A 14873-nucleotide genomic window follows, 5' to 3' on the forward strand; every position below is an offset into this window, starting at 1 on the left:
TAAAGCCCAGGTCATTGGCTATCTAGCTAGCTGTGTTTGACCCCAATTGGTCCCGTATATTTGACAAATATACAGTCGTTCAAGTAATGGGCGCCCGAGTCATCGGCGTGCCATGAAGGTGTCGCTCTCTGACCAAATATGGTGTCCTATAGGATATACTACACCCCTATTGAAATCGTGAAGTCGTGTTACCTTCTAGGATCTCTGAGGAATAGATACGAACGTGATTTGACTGTTTAGGGTGAGATTTTCACAGATTCTTTTCTTTGCAAATTGAACGAGTGGAAATACAAAACGATCGTGCATGCTATATGGACCACTTTAGGATATGAAAAATTATTTTATCTAACAAAACGACACTTCGTGTTTTCTCTGGGAATTTAAGCTTTCAGCCGATATAAGACACTTATATGTACCTCCATTGTTGTTTCTCTAAAATCTGCGATCTTGACATAAGGCGCTGCATGATTTACAACTGTCCCGTTGATGGGACGCCGATCCTTAATTAAAACTCCCCTTACAGAAGACGCCTTCATCCATGACTCTTATGTGTAATGTAATGCCATGGAACAGTCATGATCAAGGGCTAGCTAGCTTTCAGTGTGTATTGTATCACTTCACTTTCGATTTGTGACAGTCAGCGGAGACATAGGCTATAAGTGACAAATAAAAAGCCCAAAATGTAAAAATGCCTGTATTTGTATTTATTATGGATCCCCATTAGCTGCTGTACTCTTCCTAGGGTCCAGCAAAATTAAGGCAGTTTATACAATTTTAAAAACATTACAATACATTCACAGATTTTACAACACACTGTGTTCCCTCAGGCCCCTACTCCACCACTACCACATATCTACAGGACTAAATCCATGTGTATGTTATCGTGTGTGTATGCATGTGTCTGTGCCAATGTTTGTGTTGCTTCACAGTCCTGTCAGGCATTGGATGGAGACAAACACAAATTAAGACATAGCAAATTGACACAATTGTAATAGGTTTTTATTTACTAAGGATATTAACACATTACATGCTACAGAAAATAAAAGGTAAAATGTGAACTCCAAATAATAGTGTTATATCACAATGGAACATCTTAAAATCAATTATTTATATTTTCACCCACTCCTGTCCTCTTCAAAAGAAAAAGGGATGGCACGAAAGGAAAATTGTAATTGGGATCGAGCAATTTCATGTAATGGAATTACGCTGAGATTTCACTTTAAAAATGTATACCAAACAAAAAAAACGTTAATTTCAAAGTTTAACCATACAAACTCTATGCACAATGACTACTTATACATTTTTACAAAAAATATTTACAGGAAGAACTGTGCAGATAGTTTTTCCAGGAAATGTAATTTTTTTGTTTGTAATTTACTGTTCAAATTAGTCATTGTGCATAGTTATGGTTTTTTATTAAACTTTTAAATAAATGTTTTTTGTTTGGCATATTTTTTATTTATTTTTTAAACCAGAGTCTCAGCGTAATTCAGTTTCTGTGGAATTACCTGGTACAAAAATACAGAAGAATGAAAACAGTTTGGCATGAATGATGATGAGGCTAAAAAAAAACTATCATCAGTAACAGAGGCAAAATAAGAGATAAGGTGCAGAAAAGGGATTCAACGTTGAAAAATGTTTGTGAAAGGACACCATTTTAAAATCACTCATTAAAATCCAAGTATTCGTTGGTCCAAGGGCGAAAGTTGCTTCACCTGACTGGCCTATACTCCACTAGACAAAACGGTATCATATGATCATGGCCCTCTATGAAATGGAGACAGTCTCTTCTCTTCAAGGCAAGCCTGAGATGGTTGGATGACAGACGGGTGTCACTGGATGCAACATGCAAGTACAACAGACACAACAGGACCTGGCTCAACTGGCAACAGATTGCAGAATGGTGTTGGTGGGAAATGTTCGAGACCATTTGAGCAATGTTCACCAAACAAAGTACAACTTCTTACACTATGAACATAATGGTAAAATACATACCCATCAGTGCCATACCAGAGGACAACATAAAAAGCCAAAGACCAACAGAAAGCACATCAATTATTTGTTTCCTTTCAAGAAATCCAAACAGTATTGACAACAGAGTTCAAGAAAACTAGAAAGGGAAAATGAGAGGTGCCAGGTGCATGTCCACATACCCTTCCCAATCTGCAGTATTGACTTAAACAAATAATTCAAAGTTATGCAATAGGGGAACTCTGTCAGGCAGTTTAATGTCATATTTTCAGTTTGAGTTTGTCATTCATTTATTTGTGTAAATCTTTCTCTGTCATTGCTAAATACAGATTGCATAATTTCTAATTCATTAAAACATATAGAAATATTATTTAACAGGGGCAACACGAGTCTGGTTGTGGTCTGGTTCAGTAGGGAGAAAACAAAACAGTGAAACTGGGAGGTAGCCTACTACCTGAACTTGACCAGTAAGAACATTTTTTTTTTACCCCCTTCGCAAAACATTTTGCTACTTTGTACCCTACTGAACACAACCCTGGTGCTTTCTGTAATGTGTCATAGTTCAATCATCCTCTTGCCGTACTACTCCTCCCGTCACTGAACTATGTTTATATCACATACAGAGCATAAAACCATTCAAACTTTTACAGACACATTTTAACTGTTCATTGTCTCATAAATACAATGATGCTGCAGTCAACACAAGTTATGCAGGTTGCCCTCAGTGCTGCCTTCAATAGAGCAACGGTAGTGTCTTTGTAAACTTTAACATAGAAAACATCTACACAGGGCTTGTAATTAATATTCTCACTCTTAGTATTATTAAAAAGCCTTGCAGCTTCATAGACATTGACTTGGAAGGAACGTAAGTTCTTACACTGTTGGGAAAGATAAGAAACTATGCACATTTACACAATAATACCACAGGGTATAGTTGAGGGAGTAAGGAGTGTTTGGACTATAATTGTTCGGTTGGCAAAAAAAACAACCCCAAAAAATAAGGAAATAAAATCTACCAACATTTCCACAAAAATACAGATGAACTGAGCCTGGCACTTCAGGTCATGTTATTTTCCTATTTCGGAAAGACAATTAACATCAATTAAAACAATTCAGATGAGGTAGAAAGGACAAAATAAACAGACCCTCCCCAAATGACGATGATTGGCCTAAAACACTCACATGTGCCTACGATTGGTCAATACACCCACCCATGTTACTATGATCGATCAGTGGCTATGTGCCTTTCACCCACACAGTCCTTTAGCAATGTAGTGTAGTCATCCTATGAGGACTTTTAGCATACTGCGGTGTATCTGGCACGTCAGTGGCTGGATGTGCCATAACTGTGCCCAGAGGGTAGGTACTGGGTGAGAGGATGATAAATTGGCACTAAGGGAGACACTAGGGAAATTAACGTGGTCATGTTCAGTCGGGAGGAAAGGTTTCGAAACGGGGGAGGTACTACCCAAACCTGTCCAATAAGAAACATTCAATATTGTTTTCTGTTGCATAACTTTTTAAAACACTTTCAACATTGTGCCCTACTGAATACAACCCAGACCGAACTAAGAGCTCCAAGTTGAAACGTAGCTGACAGAAACAATGAATTCAGTCAACTTAAAAACGTGTATGTATATTTACTGTGTGTTTGCTATGACCACGTGGGAGGGAAACTAGGGGAGACACCAAAGGATTAAGGCTGCGGCTTTCTGTTGAGTGTGACAATGTGAACTTCTGCATCACAGTGCTGGGGACTAAGTCTGCATCATTTCAAATGTGACGTTAACAGGTTCCATCTGCCAAAAGTCCTTTATGTACACTGAAACATAACTGTACTCTGTAGGTGCCTCTAGTGTCTTTAGCATAGGGGAGGTCCGGGAGGAAATGGATCACACCATGTAACAAATGAATGAGACAGGTGGAGGAGACTGACAGGATGGGAGAGGAGGGGACTGGGAAAATCAAAGTAAGAGGAGAGAGGGCAGTGTTGGTGTATTTACACTTTTCTGTCATTGTCTGGCCATTGTATACCCTCCTTATATGACCATTTCTCAAAACAATGAGGTGGACTGGACGAAGGCCCGATACCTGACAGTCCTAAGGAATGTCTCCACTTCCTCCCCAGACACAGTCATCATACTGTTTCAGATAGACGCATAACAGTGACCACACAAAGCGTGAGGGTCTGTTCACACACAGGGCAACGAAAAAACAAAACATTTAACATAATATTTAGCATGTAATGATATATATACAGTACCAGTCAAAAGTATTTTACTATTTTCTACATTGTAGAATAATAGTCTAGACATCAAAACTATAAAATAACACATATGGAATCATGTAGTAACCAAAGCAGTCGTTAACAAATCAAAATATATTTTATATTCGAGATTCCTCAAAGTAGCCACCTTTTGCCTTGATGACAGCTTTGCACACTCTTGGCATTCTCTCAACCAGCTTCATGAGGCAGTCACCTGGAGTGCATTTCAATTAACAGGTGTGCCCTCTTAAAAGTTAATATGTGGAATTTCTTTCCTTCTTAATGCGTTTGAGCCAATCAGTTGTGTTGTAACAAGGTAGGGTTGGTATACAGAAGATAGCCCTATTTTGTAAAAGACCAAGTCCATATTATGGCAAGAACAGCTCAAATAAGCAAAGAGAAACTACAGTCCATCATTAATTTAAGACATGAAGGTCAGTCAATCCGGAAAATTTCAAGAACTTAGAAAGTTTCAAATGCAGTCGCAAAAACGGCGTCTTTGTGAGACGCAGAGAAGGTGAACAGATGATCTCTGCATGTGTGGTTCCCACCGTGAAGCATGGAGGAGGAGCTGTGATGGTGTGGGGGTGATTTGCTGGTGACACTGTCTGTGATTTATTTAGGATTCAAGGCACACTTAACCAGCATGGCTACCACAGCATTCTACAGCGAAACCCCATCCCATCTGGTTTACGCTTTGTGGGACTATCATTTGTTTATCAACAGGACAATGACCTAACACACCTCCAGGCTGTGTAAGGGCAATTTGACCGAAAAGGAGAGTGATGGAGTGCTGCATCAGATGACCTAGCCTCCACAATCACTCAACCTCAACCCATGAGTTGAACCGCAGAGTGAAGGAAAATCAGCCAACAAGCGCTCAGCATATGTGGGAACTCCTTCAAGACTGTTGGAAAAGCATTCCAGGTGAAGCTGGTTGAGAGAATGCCAAGAGTGTACAAAGCTGTCATCAAGGCAAAGGGTGGCTACTTTGAAGAATCTCAAATATATTTTATTTATTTAATTAACACGTTTTGGTTACTACATGATTCTATGTGTTATTTCATAGTTTTGATGTCTTCACTATTATTCTACAATGTAGAAAATAGTAAAAATAAAGAAACTCTTGAATGAGTAGGTGTGTCCAAACTTTTGACTTGTACTATATATATATATATATATATATATATATATATATATATATATATATATATATATATATATATATATATATATATATATATATATATAACTGCCCAAAAAAAGGAAACACCAATAGTGTCTTAATAGGGCGTTGTGCCACCATGAGCCAGAACAGCCTCAATGTGCCTTGCCATAGATTATGCAAGTTTCAGGATGGAACTCTATTGGAGGGATGCGACACCATTCCATGAGAAATTCCATAATTTTGTGTTTTTTTGGTGGTCTCAAACGCCACTCCAGAATCTCGCATAAGTGTACAATTGGGTTGAGATCTCGTGACAGATGGCCACGTCATATGGTTTACATCGTTTTCATGCTCTTTGAACCATTAAGTGACGATTAATGCTCTGTGGATGGGGGCATTGTCATCCTATGGGGGCATAGCCATGTTAGCCAAAATAATGGGCAACTGGGCCTGCCCAGCAATTTTATACATGACCCTAAGCATGTACCGATGTTAATTGCTTAGGAACAGCACCTGTGTGAAAGCACCTGCTTTCAATATACTTTGTATCCATCATTTACTCAAGTGTTTCCTTTCTTTTGGCAGTTGCTGTACCTGTCATAATTCTATCATAATATTTTTCATTTCAGTACAAAAAGAGGACTTGGGGGTTTGTAGTGTGGGGTTTGTAGCAGAGAGGGACTGGGTTAGAGCCCCTGTAGTGAGTAGTGGAGTGTGCTGTGGTAACTCGTGCTGTCTGTCAAGTGCAGCAATGGTCGGTTTCAGTCGCAGTGAGCATCTGTCTCCACAAGAGGGAGTCAAAATTAGGAGTCAGGTTGGCTACTATTCTCACTGCCAAGTTCACAGTCCGTTACTACAAAAGGGTGATCAATGAGTCTGTGAGAGACGCCACATATACACAAGTATCTGAATTGTGTGCGTGCGTGTGTATGTATGCGTGTAGAGGAGGATTTCGTGGATAACATGGGAGAGGGGTCATAAACGCTGCTGTGTGTCGTGTATCAGGACTTCAATACTGGGGTGGAAGTGTAAACTCTATTCTGTGTGTGTATGTGAAGGGAGGGGAGTGTACTCCAGCCCCATTGGCAACAACAGCTGCTGAGTTGCAACTCCTGACCACTGTAGTCCGTATATCCTGTGTGCTCTTTCTATCATTTGTGAGAAATGATCACAGAGGGATTTTGTGAAGTGAGGAGTGAGACTAAGTGTGTCTCTCAGCTCTCATCCTCAGGGTGTTGGTGGTCTAGAAGCCGGACGTGCGTGAAGGGAAAGTGGCCATGCTTGCCCTTACACTCGCCCTCCCACTGGCCGTTCACGTTGATCTTGGTCACTTTTACCATGTCTCCGACCTGCAGAAACACACACAGGTTAGAATATAGAGATAGATTGAAAAGAAACAAGACCTTCAGGGGTCTGTAACGTGTGGCTCTTAAAAAGCCCCCATCGGGCTCAATGGTGATCTATAATTAGTAATTTAACGCAGCCTAATCAATCAACTATAATAGCAGAAGAATGAACACATCAAATCAGCTCTACTCACACTTGAACAACCACATGAAAATAATTTAATAATTTGGCTACACCCCGTACTATTCAACAAAATTCTGTTTTGTTTCATTTTGAAATGCGGCCAGGTGCGCCAACATCCAAGGTTTTTGTGGGGGGAAACGTTTCAAAATGTGTAGGAACAAAGCCTCCTCCTGTCAACCCGACCCCAGCCTTTGCCTGACATGCACAGTAGCTAAACTCTTTATTTCGTTTCTCTAACCCAGGTCAGTTTCCACTTCAAATACACTCAGGGATGGGATTGACCCAAACCCTGTAAACGAATTAATAAGCTACAAAGCAGCACAGTTCTACTAAGCCTGTGTTACACACTACACCCATGCCCCATCTATAATCTCCATGTTGCTTCACTTTCTGCAGTGCAAATACATGTGTGCATCCAAAATGGCACCCTGGCCTATTCCTTACGTAGTGCGGAACTTTTAACCAAAAGCAGTGCACTACATAGGGAATAGGGTGCCATTTGGGATTTAGCCCATGTTCCTCTCATGACATACAGTATACCAGTGGGTGTGTTTCTTCACAGGAACGCTCTTTACCAACAGTGAGATTGGACACATGAGCTGCAAGACATGAACTGTGAGGCAACCTTTGCTCAGGAATTGCCATTTGTACTGTACGACGCAACAACAACAAAAATCAAGGGAAAACTATGCATGAACCCATTATGTATGTCATTGTGTGTATTTGCACGTGAGTATGTTCGAGTGTGCCTGCCTGCGTTTGCATATATATGCTTACAAGCAAGAGTGGGCAATTGAGGCAGCACCCTGACTCTCGGAGCAGAGAAAAGATATAGGCACATGACATGAAACAGAAAAGAGGGAGAGAGTGCCATAGACGGGTGGAGAACAGGGGGACAGAGGAAGGCGAAGAAAGGGGGCGAACCAATACCTCCAAGGCGAGGGCCGTCTTGTCGTAGGCGTTGGGCACCCTCTTCTGAATGGCACGGGCGTAGACAGGCCCATTCTGCAGGTTGGGCAGGGGTGTATTACCCACGGGCTGGGCATACTGACCTGGCTCCCCCAGAGGCGGGGGCAGCTGGGGAGCTGCTCCGTCGGTAGTGCTGCCTCCAACACCTGCCGGTACTCCGCCTACTCCTCCTGCCCCGCCAGGCCTCCCTGCCGCCGGAGCCACCAAGGAGTTGGGCGAGGCAGGCCGGTACTTCTCCACGTAGGGCACGGGAATCATGCCGACACGGCCCTCTTGGTTGGCCGCGTTCCACCACTGCTCCTCAGGCTTCTCCAGCACGCGCAGGACGTCGCCCTTGCGGAAGGGCAGGTCCTCCTCGTCGTTGCCAGGGAAGTCGAAGAGGGCGCGAACAAACTCTGCCTCCTGCAGGGCGCCGCCCGATGCAGCGGCGGCACAGCTCACGAAGCCCGCATGCTTGGCCTTGCTGATGGGCTCGATCAGCGTGGTGGTGTCCAGGTAGTGGATCTTGTAGAACTCCAGCAGGGCGGGTAGGGCGTCAAACTCCTGATCCCCGATGCGGAACCGCGGGGGGGCCAGACCTGGCGGGCGAGGCAGGGGGAGAGGATGGAGCAGTTTGTTATGTCATACCATTACCACGGCTGATCTAACAACGCATGGTGGACTTTCCCTTCTGCCTCAATGGCAGTGTTGTACTAAATGAAGGTCTGACACTGAAGCAATTAATTTTGTTGAAATTGTTTATGTAAAAGCTGATGTTGGCTTAGGTCTCATGCTTTTATAGAGTTATCCCAAGCTGAGGTGACCTAGGCTCCTGCTGTTGCCTGGCCTATTCTGGAGAAAACCACTCTCCTGGAACTCGGAGATTACTGAAAGAGCCTCACAGCTAAAAAAAAAAGATTCTGACAATGGAGCCCTAACAAAAAATGTGTCTCAAGTCAAGGAGTTAGCTGAAATAGTATTTAAGTCTCCCACAGCTTCACATACAGCATGCATACGCTCCCAGTCACAAATGTTTTGCAAGTTTATTAAGAAAAGCAAATCTGTTCAAGGGGTTCGTCGTCATAACAAATTTCAATGCCACCCACAGTATCTGGCTCTAAGACAACACAGGCCTACTCATTCAAGAGTTTGATTCAATTTCAAAGCATAGCTAATCGTCACACCATTGTCTTCCGATAGGTGCCGTCATTTTAACGTGATACGCAGTTGCCCTCTGTCTCTAAAAATCGTGATTTTGCTCATCCGCTTACACTAGTTCCTAAATCACTCCACTATGATACACTGGGCTAGCTACTACGGCAAACCATGCTCGACAAGCTGTGCAAACTTGCTCCAGTTAGAAGCTTACTTCTAGCTTGTTTGAATGGCCATTGTGGTAGCTCATTTGCAAGCTTGCTGATTAGGTTGTATGGCACTAAAGTTATGGGACTGTTCTCAGAAATCACATGTATCTGACAGCGGGTACTGTGCCTCGCTACTTTAACATTTGGCCAGCGCCATAACATCGCAGCTTGAGCAGTGCACTAGTCACGGCAGAAGAGAAACTGCATTATCATGAAAACATGAACTGTGCTATTAGCTGGAATTTCACTACAGTGGATAGCTACAGCGCCTTCAGAAAGTATTCACAACTCAGACTTTTTCCACATTGTTGTGTTACTGCCTTTTGTCACTGTCAAAGTGGAATTACTCCACAATACTAAACTAATTGACAAAGTGAAAAGGAAGACTGTACAGAACAAAAATATCCCTAAACATGCGTCCTGTTTGCAACAAGGCACTAAAGTAATACTGCAATAAATGTGGCAAAGCAAAAAACTTTTTGTCCTGAATACAGAGTTATGTTTAGGGCAAATCCAATACAACACATTACTGAGTACCACTCTCTATGGTTTCCGAGCTCGTTACAGGTGCACCTCAGCCACGCTCAAGATACTAAACGATATCATAACCGCCATCGATAAAAGACAGTACTGTGCAGCCGTCTTCATTGGCCTAACCAAGGCTTTCGACTCTGTCAATCACCGTATTCTTATCAGCAGACTCAATAGCCTTGGATTCTCAAATGACTGGCTCGCCTGGTTCACCAACTACTTTGCAGACGGAGTCCAGTGTGTCAAATCGGAGGCCCTGTTGTCTGGACCTCTGGCAGTCTCTGTTGGGGTACCACAGGGTTAAATTCTTGGGCCGACTCTTTTCTCTGTATATATCAATGACGTCGCTCTTGCTGCGGGTGATTACCTGATCCACCTCTACGCAGATGACACATTTACATTTAAGTCATTTAGCAGACGCTCTTATCCAGAGCGACTTACAAATTGGAAAGTTCATATATATTCATCCTGGTCCCCCCGTGGGAATTGAACCCTGGTCCCCCCGTGGGAAATGAACCCACAAGCGCCATGCTCTACCAACTGAGCCACACGACACCACTCTGTATAAATCTGGCCCTTCTGTAGACACTGTGTTAAGTAACCTCCAAATGAGCTTCGATACCATACAACTCTCCTTCCGTGGCCTCCAACTGCTCTTAAACGCTAGTAAAACCAAATGCATGCGTTTCAACTGTTCGCTGCCCGCACCCGCCCGCCCGACTAGCATCACCACCCTGGACGGTTCTGACCTAGAATATGTGGACAACTACAAATACCTAGGTGTCTGGCTAGACTCTAAACTCTCCTTCCAGACTCATATTAAACATCTCCAATCCAAAATCATATCTAGAATCGGCTTTCTATTTCGCAACAAAGCATCCATCATTCACGCCGCCAAACTTACCCTAGTAAAACTGACTATCCTACTGATCCTCAACTTCGGCGATGTCATCTACAAAATAACTTACAATACTCTACTCAGCAAATTGGATGCAGTCTATCACAGTGCCATCCGTTTTGTTATCAAAGCCCCTTATATCACCCACAACTGCAACCTGTATGCTCTAGTCGGCTGGCCCTCGCTACACATTTGTCGCCAGACCCAATGGCTCCAGGTCATCTATAAGTCTATGCTAGGTAAAGCTCCGCCTTATCTCAGCTCACTGGTCACGATAACAACACCCACCCGTAGCACGCGCTCCAGCAGGTATATCTCACTGGTCATCCCCAAAGCCAACACCTGCTTTGGCCGCCTTTCCTTCCAGTTCTCTGCTGCCAGTGACTGGAACAAATTGCAAAAATCGCTGAAGCTGGAGACTTGTATTTCCCTCACTAACTTTAAACATCAGCTATCTGAGCACCTAACCGATCGCTGCAGCTGTACATAGTCCATCTGTAAATAGCCCACCCAATCTACCTACCTCATCCCCATATTGTTTTTATTTACTTTTCTGCTCTTTTGCACACTAGTATCTCTACTTGCACATCATCATCTGCTCATTTATCACTCCAGTGTTAATCTGCTAAATTATAATTACTTCGCTACTATGGCCTATTTATCGCCTACCTCCTCACGCCATTTGCACACACTGAATATAGACTTTCTTTTTTTCTATTGTGTTATTGACTGTACGCTTGTTTATTCCATGTGTAACTCTGTTGTTGTTTGTGTTGCACTGCTTTGCTTTATCTTGGCCAGGTCGCAGTTGTAAATGAGAACTTGTTCTCAACTAGCTTACCTGATTAAATAATGGTGAAATATATATATATATATTTTTTTCATAAACATTTTCAGGCACGGTGATGGCTGCATCATGTTATGGATATGCTTGTAATCATCAAGGACTGGGGAGTTAAATCTATGGCAAGAATTGAAAATGGTTGTCTAGCATTGATCAACAACCAAATTGACTGAGCGTCAAGAATTTTGAAAATAATAAATGGGCAAATATTGTATAATCCAGGTGTGAAAAGCTCTTAGGGATTTACCGAGAAAGCCTTACAGCTGTAATCGCCGCCAAAGGTGGTGAAAACTTGAGTAAATGAGATATTTATGTATTTAATTTTCAACACATTTGGTAAAACTTTTAAAAACATGTTTTCAATGTCATTATGGGGTATTGTGTGATGGGCGAGAAAAAATATTGAATCCATTTTGAATTCAGGCTGTAGCACAACAAAATGTGGAATAAGGCAAAGGGTATGAATACTTTCTTAAGGCACTGTAGGCTAGAGGGAGTATTCAGCATGGAGTGTGTAAACTGGCGTCGTTAGCATCCCTTTCGTTTCATATGGATTGATGAGGTTGATTCAGCTAGCAAGCACAATAGCTTCTAGCTCATTTTCATGCACATTTCGAAATGCTCAAATACTGGTCCAACAACCACTAAACTCCTTAGAGGTAAAATCAAGTAGTTAAGACTTGCTCAGGAATAAAATGTCAAATTAGCTATGGATTTATCGTTTTTGGTAGGATTAATTCAGACAAATGCTTAAAAACGCACAAAAAGCTTTCTTCTCATTTTGTGCAGAAATGTATTAACTTCCCTGTTAGTGAACATTTCTCCTTTGTCAAGATAATCAATCCACCTGATAGGTGTGGCATATCAAGAAGCTGATTATACAGCATTATACATTACAGAGGTGCACCTTGTGCTGGGGACAAAAGGCCACTAAAATGTGCAGCACAACACAATGCCACAGATGTCTCAAGTTGAGGGCACATGCAATTGACATGCTGACTGCAGGAATGTCCACCAGAGAATTTATCTACCATAAGTCGCCTTCGTCGTTTTAGAGAATTTGGCAGTACGTCCAACCTGCCTCACAACCGCCGAACACATGTAACCATGCCAGCCCAGGACCTCCACTTCAAGCTTCTTCACCTATGGGATCGTCTGAGACCAGCCACCTGCACAGCTGATGAAACTGAGGAGTATTTCTGTCTGTAATAAAGCCCTTTAGTGGGGAAAAACTCATTCTGATTGGCTGGGCCTGGCTTCCTAATGGCTGCGCCCATGCCCAGTCATGTGTAATCCATAGATTAGGCCCTAATGAATTTATTTCAATCGACTGATTTCCTTATATGAACTGTACCTCAGTAAAATCATTGAAATTGTTGCATGTTACATTTATATTTTGGTTTAGTATAGCTACGTGGTTAGCTTCGCTTGGTAACAGCAGAGAATTCCCTCTTAGATCAAGAGACTTGCTGTCTAATATAGTTTTTTTGCATGTAGCGTTTTTTTAGTTACTCGTATAACTTTGAGCTGGGATGTCTGTCCTGTAAATACTTTAGGTCAGAGTCTGTATAAAATGTTCTCAACGCCCTCGTTAGCATTTAGTTAACATTCTCTATGGGATTGTACATATACTTGTTAGCATTGCTAACCTTCGGATTACAAAGGATCAGTGGGGTATGAAAATAGCGCCCCTTATGTTCGGTATGAAGGTATAACAATCTGGATATCGACAAAGCTTTAACACATCAGTGTTTGTGAGTTATCAGAGATATCAGGCGCATGTCGAGATGGGATGCGCTAATTTCAAAGTTGCATATTCGAGTCGCATCAGGGAGACTTTTTGCATTTAGCTAACCCTAACCATAAACATAATTCTTATATGCTACATTAATTATTCTAACCTGCTGCGTAAAGTCACTTCTGATATTGGCAGCATCCCATCTGCCAAAAACACAGATCAGTGCAGATGGTCGTTACAATATCAAAATGAAGTCACAAATAAGAACTGAGCCTGTGTAAAAAATACATAAAAAAACAGGGCAGGAACACAGGCATTCCACACACACCATTCGGAATAGTCATCCTCCAATTGTGACAGCCTGTCCATTCATTCACAGGATCAGCCCAGCCCAACCCACCCCTTTCACTCCGTCTACCAGGTTCTTACTAAACAGAAAGTACCTAAAACTCCAGCTGACAAAACTAAACAGACCTTTGAAAACCCACTATTACAGTTTTTTTTTTAAACAGCCACCACCAGTCATATATACTGTATGTAGTTCACTAAGCACACGCTAACTACATGACCGCCACAGCTAACGACGTAACGTTAGGGTTGTTCCGTTGCAACAAAATAATACAGTATATTCAGTCCTTAGCTATACAAATAACTACTGTCTTTGGTTTAGCTTAGCTAACTTGCTATGTCTGTCTGATGTAACGTTCGTTAGCTTGCTAGCTCGCATTCTTACCTGATCCAGATTGCCGGTTGTTGCTGATGCTGTTAATTATATAATGTGAGACTTTTGAGTTTTCTGAGACGGATAGCACGTAGTCCCCAGGACTGGTAATCGAGTCCCTGACCAGGAACACGCCATGTCTCTGACCCTGCAAGAGAGAAACCGCCTCCTGTCGGCTCAACCTTCCCCAGTACCAGCTAGCACGGTCCTCGGCATCAAAATTCCCGGCCATGGCTCCAAATCCACTCCGAGGATCCAAGGCCTTCCCCTTGCCTCTCCCTATTCGAAATCGGGATTCAACTCATACAAAAACTTTGGTTCACTAAGGAACACGCTCCGGGAAAAAAACATGGCATCGATACCGCTTTAAACCGTTACATCTATGTACATTTCACCGACTCCCACGAAACAATACAGTTAACCCCTTAATTAAGAATTAATTGTTGCAACCAGAAGTCTATAATTTATTTGTCAAGGCGTTTTAAAATAAATCTCTTAAGTAATTTGCAATATAAAACTCAGAGGCTGAAATGGCGGATCTTTGGGGAAAGATTGACCTCATCCACCGGATGTAATGAGGTGTAGCTAGTCATGATGGAGCATGTCATGATGGGCATCACATCCATCCATTTTGAGAAGGTCGAGAAATAATGTTGATTAATAAATTATCAAAAGTTCACCTCTGACTTCAACTCATCTGGTTGCTTGTTCAATATAAGACTACCTGGTTATGTAGCCTGGACCGCAGAATTTTGTTCTTGATGAATATAAGTAAAGTGTATGCAGCTTCAACAATTTGACACTAGATGTCACTCAAATGCCACTTAATTGTACTTACATTTGACATTTTTTAGTAAGTCATTCATCTTAAATTAGCTAGGTGGGACAAACACA

General features: G+C 42.1%; 1 protein-coding gene across 1 annotated transcript; it reads right to left on the reverse strand.

The window, feature by feature from the left end:
- Positions 1–981: 981 nt before the first annotated feature.
- Positions 982–14566, reverse strand: LOC129819926 (adapter molecule crk-like). The gene is made up of 3 exons (XM_055876632.1): positions 13992–14566; positions 7866–8482; positions 982–6754 (listed from the first exon to the last, which is right to left on the reverse strand). Exons 1-3 carry the CDS (start codon positions 14209–14211, stop codon positions 6620–6622), a joined length of 972 nt encoding a protein of 323 aa, XP_055732607.1. The 5' UTR covers positions 14212–14566; the 3' UTR covers positions 982–6619.
- Between the last annotated feature and the right edge of the window lie 307 nt (positions 14567–14873).

Source organism: Salvelinus fontinalis, chromosome 2 (assembly GCF_029448725.1).
Source record: "Salvelinus fontinalis isolate EN_2023a chromosome 2, ASM2944872v1, whole genome shotgun sequence".
Lineage (NCBI taxonomy): Eukaryota > Metazoa > Chordata > Actinopteri > Salmoniformes > Salmonidae > Salvelinus > Salvelinus fontinalis.

Bases quoted from the DNA above. Each gene is read 5' to 3' on its own strand.
- LOC129819926 (XM_055876632.1), bottom strand. From the start codon at position 14,211: ATGGCCGGGAATTTTGATGCCGAGGACCGTGCTAGCTGGTACTGGGGA. The intron at 8,483-13,991 runs GTAAGAATGCGA...CTCGCCCGCCAG, and splicing joins CAACCGGCAATCTGGATCAG to GTCTGGCCCCCCCGCGGTTC. The intron at 6,755-7,865 runs GTATTGGTTCGC...GTGTTTCTGCAG, and splicing joins AGACGGCCCTCGCCTTGGAG to GTCGGAGACATGGTAAAAGT.